This window comes from Lissotriton helveticus, chromosome 1_1 (genome assembly GCF_964261635.1).
Source record: "Lissotriton helveticus chromosome 1_1, aLisHel1.1, whole genome shotgun sequence".
NCBI classification, from domain to species: Eukaryota; Metazoa; Chordata; class Amphibia; order Caudata; family Salamandridae; genus Lissotriton; species Lissotriton helveticus.
The window spans coordinates 753,680,755-753,694,133 of NC_136057.1; the positions used below are offsets into that span (position 1 = coordinate 753,680,755).

The window sequence follows — 13,379 nt, forward strand, 5'->3', positions numbered from 1 at the left end:
GTGTCAAACGCAGCAGAGAGGTCCAGTAAAACCAGGGCCGCTCTGCCGCCAGAATCTAGGCACTCTCTAATAGCCTCTGCCATCTCAACCAGGGCCGTCTCTGTACTATTATGAAGATGCTAGATCCTCATAATTACCACATTTTCAGGAAGGACAGATTAAATAGAAGTTGAGTTTGGGGGCTGTCCAGTTTTATTTGAACTATTTAATAAGATTCCCTCTACCCTTTCGCACCACAAAAACCCATGAGGCATATATTTTGAGATTTAATATTAATCTATTTTTTTTAATTAGTTTCCTTCAGAATACATGCAGGCCTTCTTTCCCTATTGCTCTCCAGGGATGTGACTATAGAGTCCTCCTTTAACAAAGCTTGGCGAGGCCATTGGAAGATGCGATACATTGTTGGATAATCAATGCCCTATCGAGTTGAGTTATGCCATGGGACAGTTGTATTTTGTCCAATACATCTTGTCATCTCCTACAAGTAATTGGTTCCTTATTGTATATTTGATTTCTGTAAAAACTTTATTAATGGAAGAAATTACGGTCACCCCTTTCTCTTGGTTAAACCATGCAGACATCAAAGTTATTACATTAGAATATCACCTTATCTCCAGAATGAAGGCATCTCCAGAATGAAGGCAAATATCCACTATTTTGATTTAGGACAAGGGCAAAAATAACCAGGTTCCTCTTTTAGTGTCTTTGTGAATCACTGGAAAACCTGATCAGCGAGTCATTGTTTGGTTGCATGTTAACCTTCTTTAGTAATACTTGGGACTTTGTTTCAATACTGTGGCTCATAGAGCCAAGAAAGGTATTGGAACCCATTCTGCCCCATGGCACTCTCTCGAGGTAAATGTATAGATGCAAAGCTCTCAACAATTTTGGACAGAGTGGAGGAAAAGTAAAATTACATTGCGTCAAAAAATATAAAGGTAATATGACATAGTAACTATGACAATGGAACCCCTTAAAATGTGAGTAACTTGTTAACAGCCCAAATCTGCAGTGATCAACAAATCATGAGGCATAACTTTGTAACAATGCCTCTAACTTTCATGATACAGTAGAAACCGGTAGGGCTAGCTCTGTGGTGACTGCTAAACCTGAGGCTCCCTTGATTACTTCCACCTCAATAGCCCCTTAATCTTTGAGGCTGTTTACAACATAAAGTATCTAAAAAATGTGTTTTACATTCTCTAATATGAAAAAACCCAATTGCGTCCATTTAATACTGCTGTTTGTAATATATGACTGTTCTGTCAATCAAATCAATCAATCAAACAGTATTTGTATAGCTCAGCACTGTCACCCCTAAGGGTATTTGGGTGCTGAGAGAGCCGTGTCACAGTCAAAAAGTCAGGTCTTGAGAGTTTCTTTCTGAAGTCTGCCAGGGAGGGTGCTGAGGTGGAGGGGCAGGTCGTTCCAGGTCTTGGTGGCGATGAAGGAAAAGGAGAGCCCCCGCTGCAGATGCGAAGATGCGCGAGGTGTGTACGAGAGAGGCAAAGCACAGGTGTCTTGCGGGCAGGTGGAAGTTCAGTCGATGGCTGACGTATGATGGTCCTTGATTGTGGAGAGCTCTGTATGTGTGTGTGAGGATCTTAAACTGGCATCTCTTCTGGATGGGGAGCCAGTCGAGGTTTATGAGGTGAGAGGTGATGCAAGTCTGTTTAGAGAGATCCAGGATGAGTCAGGCTGCAGTGTTCTGTATGGTCTGAAGTCTTTTGAGGAGCTGGGTGGAGATTCCTGTGTAGAGAGCGTAGCCATATTTAAAGCGATTGGTATCAAGGGCTTGTGTGATGGTCTTTCTGGTGTTGATAGGGATCCATCTGAAGAGTCTGCGGAGCATGTGGAGGGTGTGGAAGCAGGAAGAGGGGACTGCATTGACTTGTGGTTTCATGGTAAGTTGGCTGTCGAGGAGGATGCTGAGGTTGCGTGCATGGTCTGTTGGTGTGGAGCTGGTCCGAGTTCTGCTAGCCACTAGCTGTGGTCCCAGATAGAGTTGTTTCTACCAAAGATCAGTAATTCTGTTTTGTCAGAGTTGAGTTTGAGGCAACTGTCTCATCCAATTTGCCACGTTGGTTATGGCGTTGCAGAAGTTGGTTTTGGTGTTGGAGAGGTCCTCAGTGAGTGAGGGGATTAGTCGAGTGTCGTCAGCATAGGAGATTATGTTGAGTCCGTGGAATCTGATGACATCTGCGAGCATGGTCATGTAGATGTTTAACAGGATTGGGCTGAGGGATGAAGCTTGGAGTATGCCGCAAATTACGTTCTTAGGTGCAGAGGTGAAGGGGGGCAGTTGGATTCTCTGAGTGTGCCCTGAAAGGAAAGCAGGTATCCTCTTGAAAGCGTTCTGCTGTATGCCGATGTTGTGGACTCTGTCGATGAGGGTGTGGTGGGAGATGGTGTTGAACACAGCAGAGAGGTCGAGGAGGATCAAGGCCACAGTTTCTCTGCAATTGAGGAGAGTCCTGATGTCGTCTGTGATTGCGATCAGCGTGGTCATAGTGCTGTGGTTTGCACAGAATCCTGATTGTGAGGTGTTGAGCAGGTGGTTTTGATCCAGTTATTCAGTGAGCTGTTGGTTGATGGCCTTCACAAGTACTTTGGTTGGGTAGGGGAGCAGGGAGATCGGTCTGTAACTTTTGAGGTCGCTGGGGTCAACAGAGGGCTTCTTTAGGAGGGGTTTGACTGCTGCGTATTTCCATAGGTCTGGGAAGGCTGCTGTAGAAATGTAGATGTTGAAGATGCTAGTGATTTCCTCGCTGATTGGTTTGGCTCCGAGGTTTAAGAGAAAGGGGGGGCAGGAGTCGTTGGGTGCCTCTGAGTGGATGGACAACATGATGGCTGTGGTGGTCTGGGTGATGAGTAGAGACCATGCAGTTATTGTTCGGCTGGTGTTCGCTCGTTGGTCGAGGCTGAGAAGGTGGTCGGGGGGGTTGGGTGTTGAAGTTGTTGTAGATGGTGGCAATCTTGTTGTGGAAGTAGTCTCAAACAGTCGCATAGTCCTTGGGAGGGGTGGATGGTGTTCTCTGTGGCTATTGAATAGGAGTATTCTTTGACAATTTTGAAGAGTGCCTTTGTGTGGTTGGCTGTAGAATCGATGCGGGCGATGATGGCTTCTCTATTGGCTTCATTTATGTGCAGGGGGTAGTTGTTGAGGGCTGCTTTGTTGTCGGGTCTGTCCGAGGAGTCCTTGGTGGCACGCCAGTGCTTATCGAGTCAATAGCAGTTCGACTTTGTGGTTCTGAGCTCCGGAGTGTACCAATTGGCTTGTTTTGAGGTTCTGTTGATTTTTGCTGGTTTAAGTGGGTTGACTGTCAACGCATTTGTTGATCCGGGCAGAGAGGTTCTGGACAACCTGGTCAAAGTTTGCTGAAGTATTGCGTTGTATTATGCAGAGGGCTTGTGTCCATAGGGCCTTGCTAACCTTGCCCCAGATGCGGTGAGGGGTGCTTTGGTGCCTGGCGGTGGGGTGCTCGGCGTTGGAGATGGTAAAGTAAACAATGGCATGGTCGGACCATGTGAGTTCAGTGACGTGAGTGAATTTGATTCTGTCGCTGGAGGTGAAGATTGCGTCGAGTGTGTGTCCCGCTTTGTGTGCGGGTTGGGTGTCTAGTTGGGTGAGGCCAATGTTGTTGAGGTTGTCCAGGAGGGCGGTAGGGTTGGCGTTGTTGGGGCGTCCCAATGGCAAGTGGGGCGATGAGGTTGGGGATGGCGTAGCTGAAGGGTGGTTGGGGTCCAGGGGTTCTGTAGGCGAGGGTGTCTCTTATCGTGGTCTTAGCATTGGTTTGTAGTTGGAAGTTGAGGTGTTCTATAAAAGGCGTTGGGTCATCGTTGGTGACTGTGCATCAGAAGGTTTCCTTGAAGATGGTTGTGATGCTTCCACGGTGTTTGTCGGTGTGCTCTCAGTGTATCATCTTGTAGCCGTCGGGAGTGGCGGTGGCGATGTCAGTGATCGAGGAGGAGTTGAGCTACATTTTGCTGATGAAGGCAATGTCTAGGTAGAGGCTGGTGGTGGTGTCCCAGGTTTCTGTGGCCTGTTTGCAGAGGGAGCAGGCATTGATTAGGATGCGTTGGCGTAGGATTCATCGGGGCTGTGTTGCAAAGAAAGCGGCAGTGTCAGCAGGTGAAGAGTTCTTGGGTAGATTGTGGTGAGGAAGTAAAGCAGCTAGTATTTTGTTGTCCAGTATTCAGGTCCAGGAGCTCCTTGGCTGTGTATTGGCAGGTGGCAGCAGTGCTAGAAGCCCTGGCGTTGGACGCGGTCCAGGCGTGGACTGGCACAGACGGGCTTGCCTTTAGCAAGCCTTTGGTGTGCTCGTGGTATGGTTGCACAGCTGCCTCCATAAGTAGCCCTGGGAGGTGGGAGGGCCTGTCAGGAGGGCAAGGAGCTGGAACAGCGAACTGGGCAGGAAATAAACAGCACGAACGGGTGGATGAGCAAGCAAAATTTAACAATTTAGATTTATTCTGTCAAATATAAGTCACGTTGATGCAGTTGTTGGATTATATTTTCACCTCTGGGTGGTATGTATACTTGTTCATATTCTTGATATCTGAATTGTACTATCATGTATGGTTTCTCAAGGCAGTGTCAGTCATGTCAAACTGGCTACAGGTAGTACAAAATTCAGCACAACATACAGTTTTGGGACATAAAAGAAGTTTGCCCACTTCCATACACATTTGTCAGCTTCACTGGCTGCTTATAGCTCATAGAAGGTTTTTTGGAATTATTCATGTTTATTGAGTGGTATCCAATAAACAAATACACAGCAATGCTGCCTACATCGGGGCGCCGGCAGAGCGTGGTGCAAAGAGAACACACAGCGTTTAATTCTACAACCCGGGGGTCGACCGCGCGATAGCTCTTAATCAATCTTCCGGCCCAAGTCACCCATCTGAGACAACCACATTTTAGTAAGATAACGAACAAAACAATGAAATGTCCCACCCCTCCCACACCCACCCACCCCACTCACCCACTCCGCATCAGTTCCAACAGTTAAATGTAGGACCCATCCCGACCTATTGGGATATCAAGGTATCGCCTCACCTTTCTATCCTTAGCTGGACCGAGAAGTTCTAGGGGTATGAGTTGGAGAACTTGCAGATATTTAGGACAAATCACCTCCCTCAAATCTTTAGTGAGAATCTGTATATAGGGGGCCCATGATTTATAGACTTTTTTTTATAGTACTGTGCCTGTCACAAAGCTATTTATAAAACAAGACCAGTATGTCCCCTCTGCTCTCTTGGCAGTCTCCCTCGCAATAACTCACAATGTCTCTCAGTGATCCCACTCCATGAGGTGTTGTCATCAGTTATGTCATTTCAGATGTTGCATTGATGTTAATAATGGTGTCATATAGCATGTCATGAGTGATGTAATATGTGGGGTAATAAGCAGTGCATGGTAAGTTAGCATTAATATAGGGCACGAGTTATAGTTATAGTTAACTATAACTGCTGAATTTCAGGGGTCTTGTCAGTTTAAAAGGTATGTTTTAATTGACATTTTCAGCTAAGTCTAACATACCTTTAACCTTTGTTTTTTTATGTTAATTTCTAAATCTTGGCAGCCAGCGAAAGACCTTTTGCCATTGCTTTTTTTGCATTAAAAAAGTTATATTTTGAAACTATACTGTTTATATGATTATTAATAGCATGTATTTTGACGTATACGTCTAATTTTCTGTTTTATCTTTCTCCTTTTACAGTTAATACTTAAGCATGTCGATTCCTTGTTGTACGTCGATACAGACATCCTTTTTTTACGGCCTGTGGATGACATTTGGGCTTTACTGAAAACATTCAATGCTACTCAAATAGCTGCGATGGCGCCAGAGCACGAAGAGCCTCGCATTGGATGGTATAATCGCTTTGCTAGGCACCCATACTATGGGAAAACTGGAATTAATTCTGGTGTTATGTTAATGAACATGACCCGGATGAGGAGAAAGCATTTTAAGGTATGAATCCTTCATATGTTTTGAGTAATGCCTCCATTTTTTCTTCAATAAACAAAACAAAACAAAATAATTGTTATATATTTACATGCACTTGTTTCAGAGTACCTCTGATATTCTTAGGCCGATGAAGCTTATCGCTTTTAATTTAACTTTATTTCTTTAATGTAAGGGTGTTCTACAGACTCTTCTGGGGTCTAACTTCTATTCAGAAATATTGCACATTTTCCCCACATTCTTGATTTCATTAAAATTAATGGTGATAAAAATTTCACCATTGTATTGTAGTTAAAAGCAGTTTAATAATGCCTCAGACCCCCGAGAAAGCTCTGAAGTGCATGTGTGTGGATGAGTAAGAAGCTAATAAGTTGATTATGATTGATTGATTAGTAACGTGAAATTGCAATGTGACTTGTTTGTGAAGAGTGTTCGTGCCCTCACATAGGGGTGCTTCGTTCAAGTTACTGTTAACTTGTAGCTGCTTTTATGGAAGGAGTGAAGCAAAGAAGAGTAAGAAATTCATACCGCTTTGTGTATGCTGTAATCTCTTCATTGTGAAGATTTATCAGGGTATGGGTGTGCAGAGCAGAATATAGATTATTTATAGAGTCTTTTCAAATGCAGCACTGAGGAACCAATGCTAAGCCATGTTAAAGGCGCAAACTCGCCATGGCACGTTTGGAGCGCCTATTCTGGAGGTAGTGGTGCTTAACCGGGCCCCCCCCTATGTATTTGTACCCCCACTTCCTGCACGGTGTACAACTTTGCAGGGGTTAGATTTACTGTTCACACTACAAAAATAAGCAAATATATGGAAAATATTGGACTTTGGTGGGTTGGATTTAGTATTTCCACTCCAATGTAAGTAACAGTAGGAACAATGATGATTTGGGAGGCTTAGATTTACTAGTGCCATGTAATACTATTCCCATGACAATGTAAGCAAGGGAAGGTGCCGTACTTTGGATGGGTTGGATTTACTGTTCCCACTCAGATCTGTACATTTTCCGTACTGCTGCTCATTAATGGGGTTAGATATATCATTCCAATTCCTAAACGTTTTAATAAAGATATTTATATACATAAAATAAAACAATTTCAATACATTAAAAAAACTAAAAATATATATATTAATTGTAGATAAATTAAATTAGATGTTATATAAAAAGCGTTTTGCAAAATGAATTAAAAAATATCAAACAAATTACAGATATTTAAAATAAATACACTTCCCCCATACTCATAATGTCATTTTTAAAAGTTATAAATACAACATTATTTATATTAAATTAAAAATGAATAAAACAAAGTTAAAACAAGTGATAAATATAATACTATTTTCTTAAAGTATATTATTAAATATTCTGGTCAACAATAATAATAATAATAATAATAATAATAATCCACATTTGTAAAGCGCACAATCACCCGTAAGGGTCTCTAGGCGCTGGGGGCTGTCGGGAAGATTAAGCAAGCTATTGCCCAGAGTCACATGGTGCTGGGCTAATCTGCTGCCGGTGCCGGGGATCAAACAGTGATCCCCAGATTCCGGAGTCAGTCACCCTGGCCGCGGCGCCACACCTCTTAACAGATTAACAAATAATGAATCAATAAAAAATTAACACAATTAATAAAAAGAATTTGCATAAATAACCACAAATTGATATTTTAATTAACATAAACAATTCCTTTCTTTTTAAAACAGTAATTTATATTTTCAATCACATCACATCCAGATCCTCTAGAAATGCAACAACCTACTACTAAATCAAAGTTAGTAATTCATTATTAATCTACTCATAAATTACAAACTATACCAAAATAATGTCATTAACAGTCAAATAACGTACATAGTTACCAATGAATTGCTTAATATACATAAAAAAATTCGAAATAAAAACATATTTGTATTTTCTAGAACTTCGCACCCTAATCTCCTACTAACAACCCAACCCTCACTAAATAAAAAAATTACTAATTACATTGTAAGAAATTTTTATTACAAATTAAAAATGACCCACAATACTAAATAAATAAAACAAACATCAATAAATAAATTACAGTTAATTACCAATTAATGTCTATTTTAAATAACCCCAACAACCTGCTACTAAATTAAAAAATAAGAAATTATGTTTAAATATATTAAATTATGCATTTAAAATGTTATCATAATACCAATACCCAATACCTAAGCATAATATATCGAATATATGTACTGAAAATTATATTTAATACAACTGTATTCAAGTAAGCGATATCATATACAACTCATATACAACTGCATTTAATAAACGTCCCTATGTAGCTAAAAAAAAACTAGTTTTCTTTCATAATCTGTCCCACGATATTTTAACATAATGATATTTTTGACACAATATTCTCGCATCACGAAATTATTTCCACGAAAGTTTGGTAATTCACCGGAGTAACATTGTTGCTTCCTTTTAGACACATATTCATGACAAGAGTTGCACAGAAGGTGGCGCTGCAAGGTTGACTTGTACACTAAAAGACGAAATGTGAACGAAGTGATATTTAGTCATATCAGTTGGTTTATTTAAACATCTCTACGTTTAACATTAATTCCAAATGAACTGTTGAGTTTTTTGGGGGAATTCTTTCACCGCTTGCTCTTTTTATATTGTTTTCAAATGTAGTGTTATATAATAGCGAGGAATCGAAACGAAACAGCAAGTGTGGACTTTAACGGGTTTCATAGAAATATTGAACCTTTAGTTCACAATAAGATATTTATTTACTCCCAGCATACCATAATCAAGTTGACTGCTCCAATCAGTTGTGTATCTTTGTGAAAAAAACTTTTGATTGAATAATGTGTATAATATATTTTTCTAAAGACGACTCCTGTTAAACAAGTGATCTTTTGCACAATAGAACAAGCATTGGCATAGCCAATAGGTCTCACCTTTTGGACCGTACAAGTGTTTAACCATGCACCACGTTATCCTGGCTGCTGTGCTGCCAGTGATGGAAAAGCTATTCAATTACTACAGACTATGTGAAAAAAAATAGTAATTCGTTTTCTGTCCAATTATTGTCCCTATTGTTGTTTTAATTTTGTTAAATGGCAGGACTAACATAGTATGTTCAATGTAGGCATGCCCCGAGCTACACCGAACGCTAGAAAGGGCAAATTTGGTGTGGAAAGATCATGCATGCGCATGACACCTATGTAACTGGGGTTTGAGCAGGCAGAGGACCTTAATGGAAATAAAAAGAGGACTAACAGAATGTGAATTATGCTACTAAATAATATTCACATAATTGCCTTATTTGAGGTACAGTACATTGCTTTTTGAAGTTATCTATAGTTAAGTCAACTGCAGTCCTGAAGATTAACCAGATATCTATTCTTTGTTCACATTGCCACTGAAAAGGGCAGTGGTGATGCAGATATCACTGTCATACTGCCCAAATAGTAAGTCTTAATCCTGTTTATGCCATCGCTAACCTCCACTGTGGAAAATGCATTTCTGAAGAAACCCATACTGCAGATAACTGTACAATATGGGGTAACACCCACTGTAAAAATGGAGGTCTGTAGAAACCCATTAACGTAGAGATAGCAAGATAAAGAATAACCTCCACTATAGAACATGCAGGTCCATAGAAACATGACACTGTAGAGACTGCAGGCCGTGGCAGACCTCCACCGAGGAAAACGAAGACACCCATCCATTATACTGCAAGATCAGGGCTAACCTTCACTTAGGAAACTTCAGGTCGGGATAGAGACTTCATGACAATTACTAAGAACTACTCTACCATTTACGGGCTTTAGATGACTCAATGCAATAACATAAAGGTCAGGGCTACCACCCACTTTAGAAAAGTCAGGTTTACTGAGCTATGTATCTGAAAAGACAGGGCAGAGATTACATTATTGGCAAATGCTTGTCCATTGGCACATGCCAATGTAGGCACTGCAGGGCTATTCATAACTTCCAAAGTAGAAAATGTAGGTCTGTGGATCCATGTTATGGTAGAACATTAGTGTCCAACCTAGGTCCAGGAGTGTCTGATTTTTATATTTAACACATGTTATGCAATTTATTTTAAGTGGATATTTGAAAATATGCCATGGATTTGACCCTTGTGGCCAACGTTGAACACCCCTGCAATTGAGACTAAATTTTGAGAATAAAGATCTCTACAGAAAATGCACGTCTAAAGATACATGTCACGGTAGATATGGCAATGGCAATATCTCCATTATATAAAATAGTGGTCTAAAAATAAATGTTATGATAGGGAGGTAAAGGTCAGGGGCAACCTGTATAACAGAAAATGCAGACCTTGCGGATACATATCACCATGGAACCTGCTCATTTAGCTCTGACATTCAACACAGAAAATGATGGTTTGTGCATACATGTCACTGTGGAACCTGCACATCCAGCTCTGACATTTAACATAGAAAATGCAAGTTTGTGGATACATGCAACTGTAAAAGCTGCATATCCGACGCGGACATTGATCACAGAAAATGAGGTATTGTGCGTACATGTAACTTTGGAATCTGCACATGGAAGGGTAACATTCAACACAGAAAAGGCAGGTTTTTGAATACATGTCACTGTGAAATCTGCACATCCAGCGTCTAGGTTCACTGAAGAGACTTCAGGTCTGTGGGTGCATGATTCTGTGAAACGTGCAAAACCAGGGCTAATCTTTACAATTTAAAGTGTGACTCCAAGGATTCATAACACTGTTGAGATTACAAGGTCACACACTGATTTAGTTTTATGTGTTAAACTGCTGGTATTTAGAGGTAAATAGTGCACTTTATCTGCAACTGTTCTGTACCCATGGCTGTCACTCTGACTTGGAAAATGACACCAAGAAGCTTTTAGGAAGGCCGTGGAAGATGTTAGAACTAAAAAATAGCCAGAAATGTTAAGTGCTCAGTGATAAATATGGAAAGTGCCATGAAAGTTTGAGTGCGTAGCACTGCTGCTGCTCAATGTGTTTTCACTCATTCCAGCCATCCAATTAATGAGGACTTCCTTAGTAAACAGTTATAATGCTATGCATGCGTGGCCCTGAAAACAGCACCAGATGCACGGAGTAAACATGTGAAGGGTGGTCTGGAGAGACAGAGCAAGGGTGTAACGAATATAGAATTTTTGTTTTCATAATAAATAAGAAGAAATCATCTTCACCGTTATTTCAGCAATGAAAATCTCAGTGAAAATGTAATTCGAGACACTTAGAAAGATGCGCTCCTATGCCGACTTCGAAAGCACAGACCTACCTCCTCTCCAAAAGTGAAACTAAAATGCAGCAGCCTTACCGCCAAATCTATTGAAAGTCCGGGGGTCTGGAAATAGCAGCAAGTCAGCAACTAGGTTCAGGGCAAATTTAAAGCGGCAGCATGCCGCATGTAACTGCACACTGTCGAAAGTATTGGCAGAGGGGGAAAGAGTTTACGGACCTGCACATGCCTCCACCGTCCCAAGTAAACAGAAGCAGGCAACGGGTGGGTGCTAGCGGGGGGTGCGGGGGTTTCGCAGTGCGAGGTCTCGGAGTCGGCTCTCCGCCGTATACTGAGAAACCCACAGCTGCATTTGTGTTAGGAGGGTGGGGTGCTCCTAACTCTAGGAGGGAGGGGGAAAGGCAAAAACATAAAGAGGCAAGGACGGAAGGGAAAGATAAAACGGAAAAATATAAATGCAATAAATGCCACCCAAAAATGGTGCAGTGTCTGTGAAGCAGGCGCTGTGCTAATGCACGAGCAGAGGGCAATGAAAAACAAGCACGCGCGCCTTGCGCAAGTAGGGGGTGGGGTGGAGTGCGGGCCGAGAGCAGGCACCGTTTCCCTTGTGAGAGCGAGCGCGATAATTGCTACCAGATGGCGCTGCTCGCTCCTGCAAGTGAATCGCCAAACGTGCACGCGTTACCATTCAAAGCAATGCAACGCGTGCACGTTTTTGCCTCAAAAAGGGAATCAATGGCTAAAGATCTCTTTCCTATTCAGCGCATGCGTGCTGCGTAGGTAAGCCCTAAAAATAGAGGAAAATGTCGTAAGCAGTTAATTTCAACTGGCTTCCGAAAGTGCTACAATACCATACAAATGGTAGACATATTGGTAACATAAAATACTCTAATCCAGAGGGCCACATCGTGTTTAAGTAGACATACTTTTGATCACCAAGGAAAATCATCCTGAAATACTAACAAACATTATCCAGGTTATATTGGTGGCCACAGCTGACAAGATTAGATAATAGATATGCCGTGCAGGATTTCCAGCACTGCTTGTCCTGGGGCATCAAGCAGTGTTACCTACAGGTATGTCATAAAAAGCATGAAGAAAGTGAAAAACTTGAGTAATAAAATAACAGCCGTAGCAGCAAGTGCTGTCACTAAGTGACGTCTTCAACACGTTTACTTAACTCACCAACGTGAATTATTCCTAAATTATTAGCATTAAGTATATTTTAGAAATGGAAACATTTTGTCTCGAAAGTACATAAGCTTGATCCTTTTGGGCATTCAAAAGTTCATCCATTTAGGGAGAATGCATTTATTTTCCTTCTAAAGCGGAGTGATGTTGTTTGATGCAATGTGCAGGGTGTGTGTGGCACTGAGCAGGATTCACGTGCACAGCTGCTGGTAACTTGCAAGCTACACGTTGAAGACTCCTGCTGGAAGGCTATCTACAGTGCCTGACCACTTCATGGAATCTAATGCCACTGCCATGAGATATCTGACGGTTCCTGATGCACGTCTTGCTTGTTCGCGCTCTTGTTCATGGACTGTGGTGGGCGTTGACACGTAACATATGGAGTCTATACCAGTGGTTCATTTGATCTTAGAAATATTAACCCTGCAGGGTCACTTGTTTGTGAATCAGTGTCCAGCCAACTTTTCTATCTGTAGATCAAGTCTGAGTTAAGGACATTCACAATCAGTGTTTTTGAAAGGTTTATTTTTGTTTCATCATACTGTGTTAAAATTAAAATGATGCATAGAAGCCTTTAGAAAAGTCTTGCAAATTATTTAGGTCTGGTTATTTTGAAGTGCTATATTCTTTTATCGCCATGCATCTTTTTCGTTTCTATATAAAAAAATTAATTGATAAGATCAGCATTTTAGACTTAATTATTTTTTTTATTTAAAGAATTTTGTATAGTGCGAACAAGACCCATGGGCATCAGAGCGCTTTACATAGCATGAGGTAGTAAGGAGACACATCTTGTACAGAAGGGTTAAACGAAGATATATGACATAATTTACGTGTACAAACCTCAAGATATCGAGAAACAAAAGCAAAAATACAGTAAACACAATATATACAGTGTCTGAGATTAACTTAGTGAAATAAAAATATCTCTATAATGCGATTTCCTGATTGCAGGAAGATTTTTAAGTGTTCTT

At 41.1% G+C, this 13,379-nt stretch overlaps 1 protein-coding gene across 4 annotated transcripts in view; it reads left to right on the forward strand.

Moving 5' to 3' along the window:
• GXYLT1 (glucoside xylosyltransferase 1) overlaps nt 1–13,379 on the forward strand; it is a 128,240-nt gene that overhangs the window by 95,342 nt on the left and 19,519 nt on the right. For all 4 annotated transcript variants that reach the window (XM_078674297.1, XM_078674296.1, XM_078674295.1 and 1 more), the window contains one exon: nt 5,727–5,978. In XM_078674297.1, the coding sequence (XP_078530423.1) occupies nt 5,727–5,978 (252 nt within the window). The remainder of the gene's footprint in view (nt 1–5,726; nt 5,979–13,379) is intronic.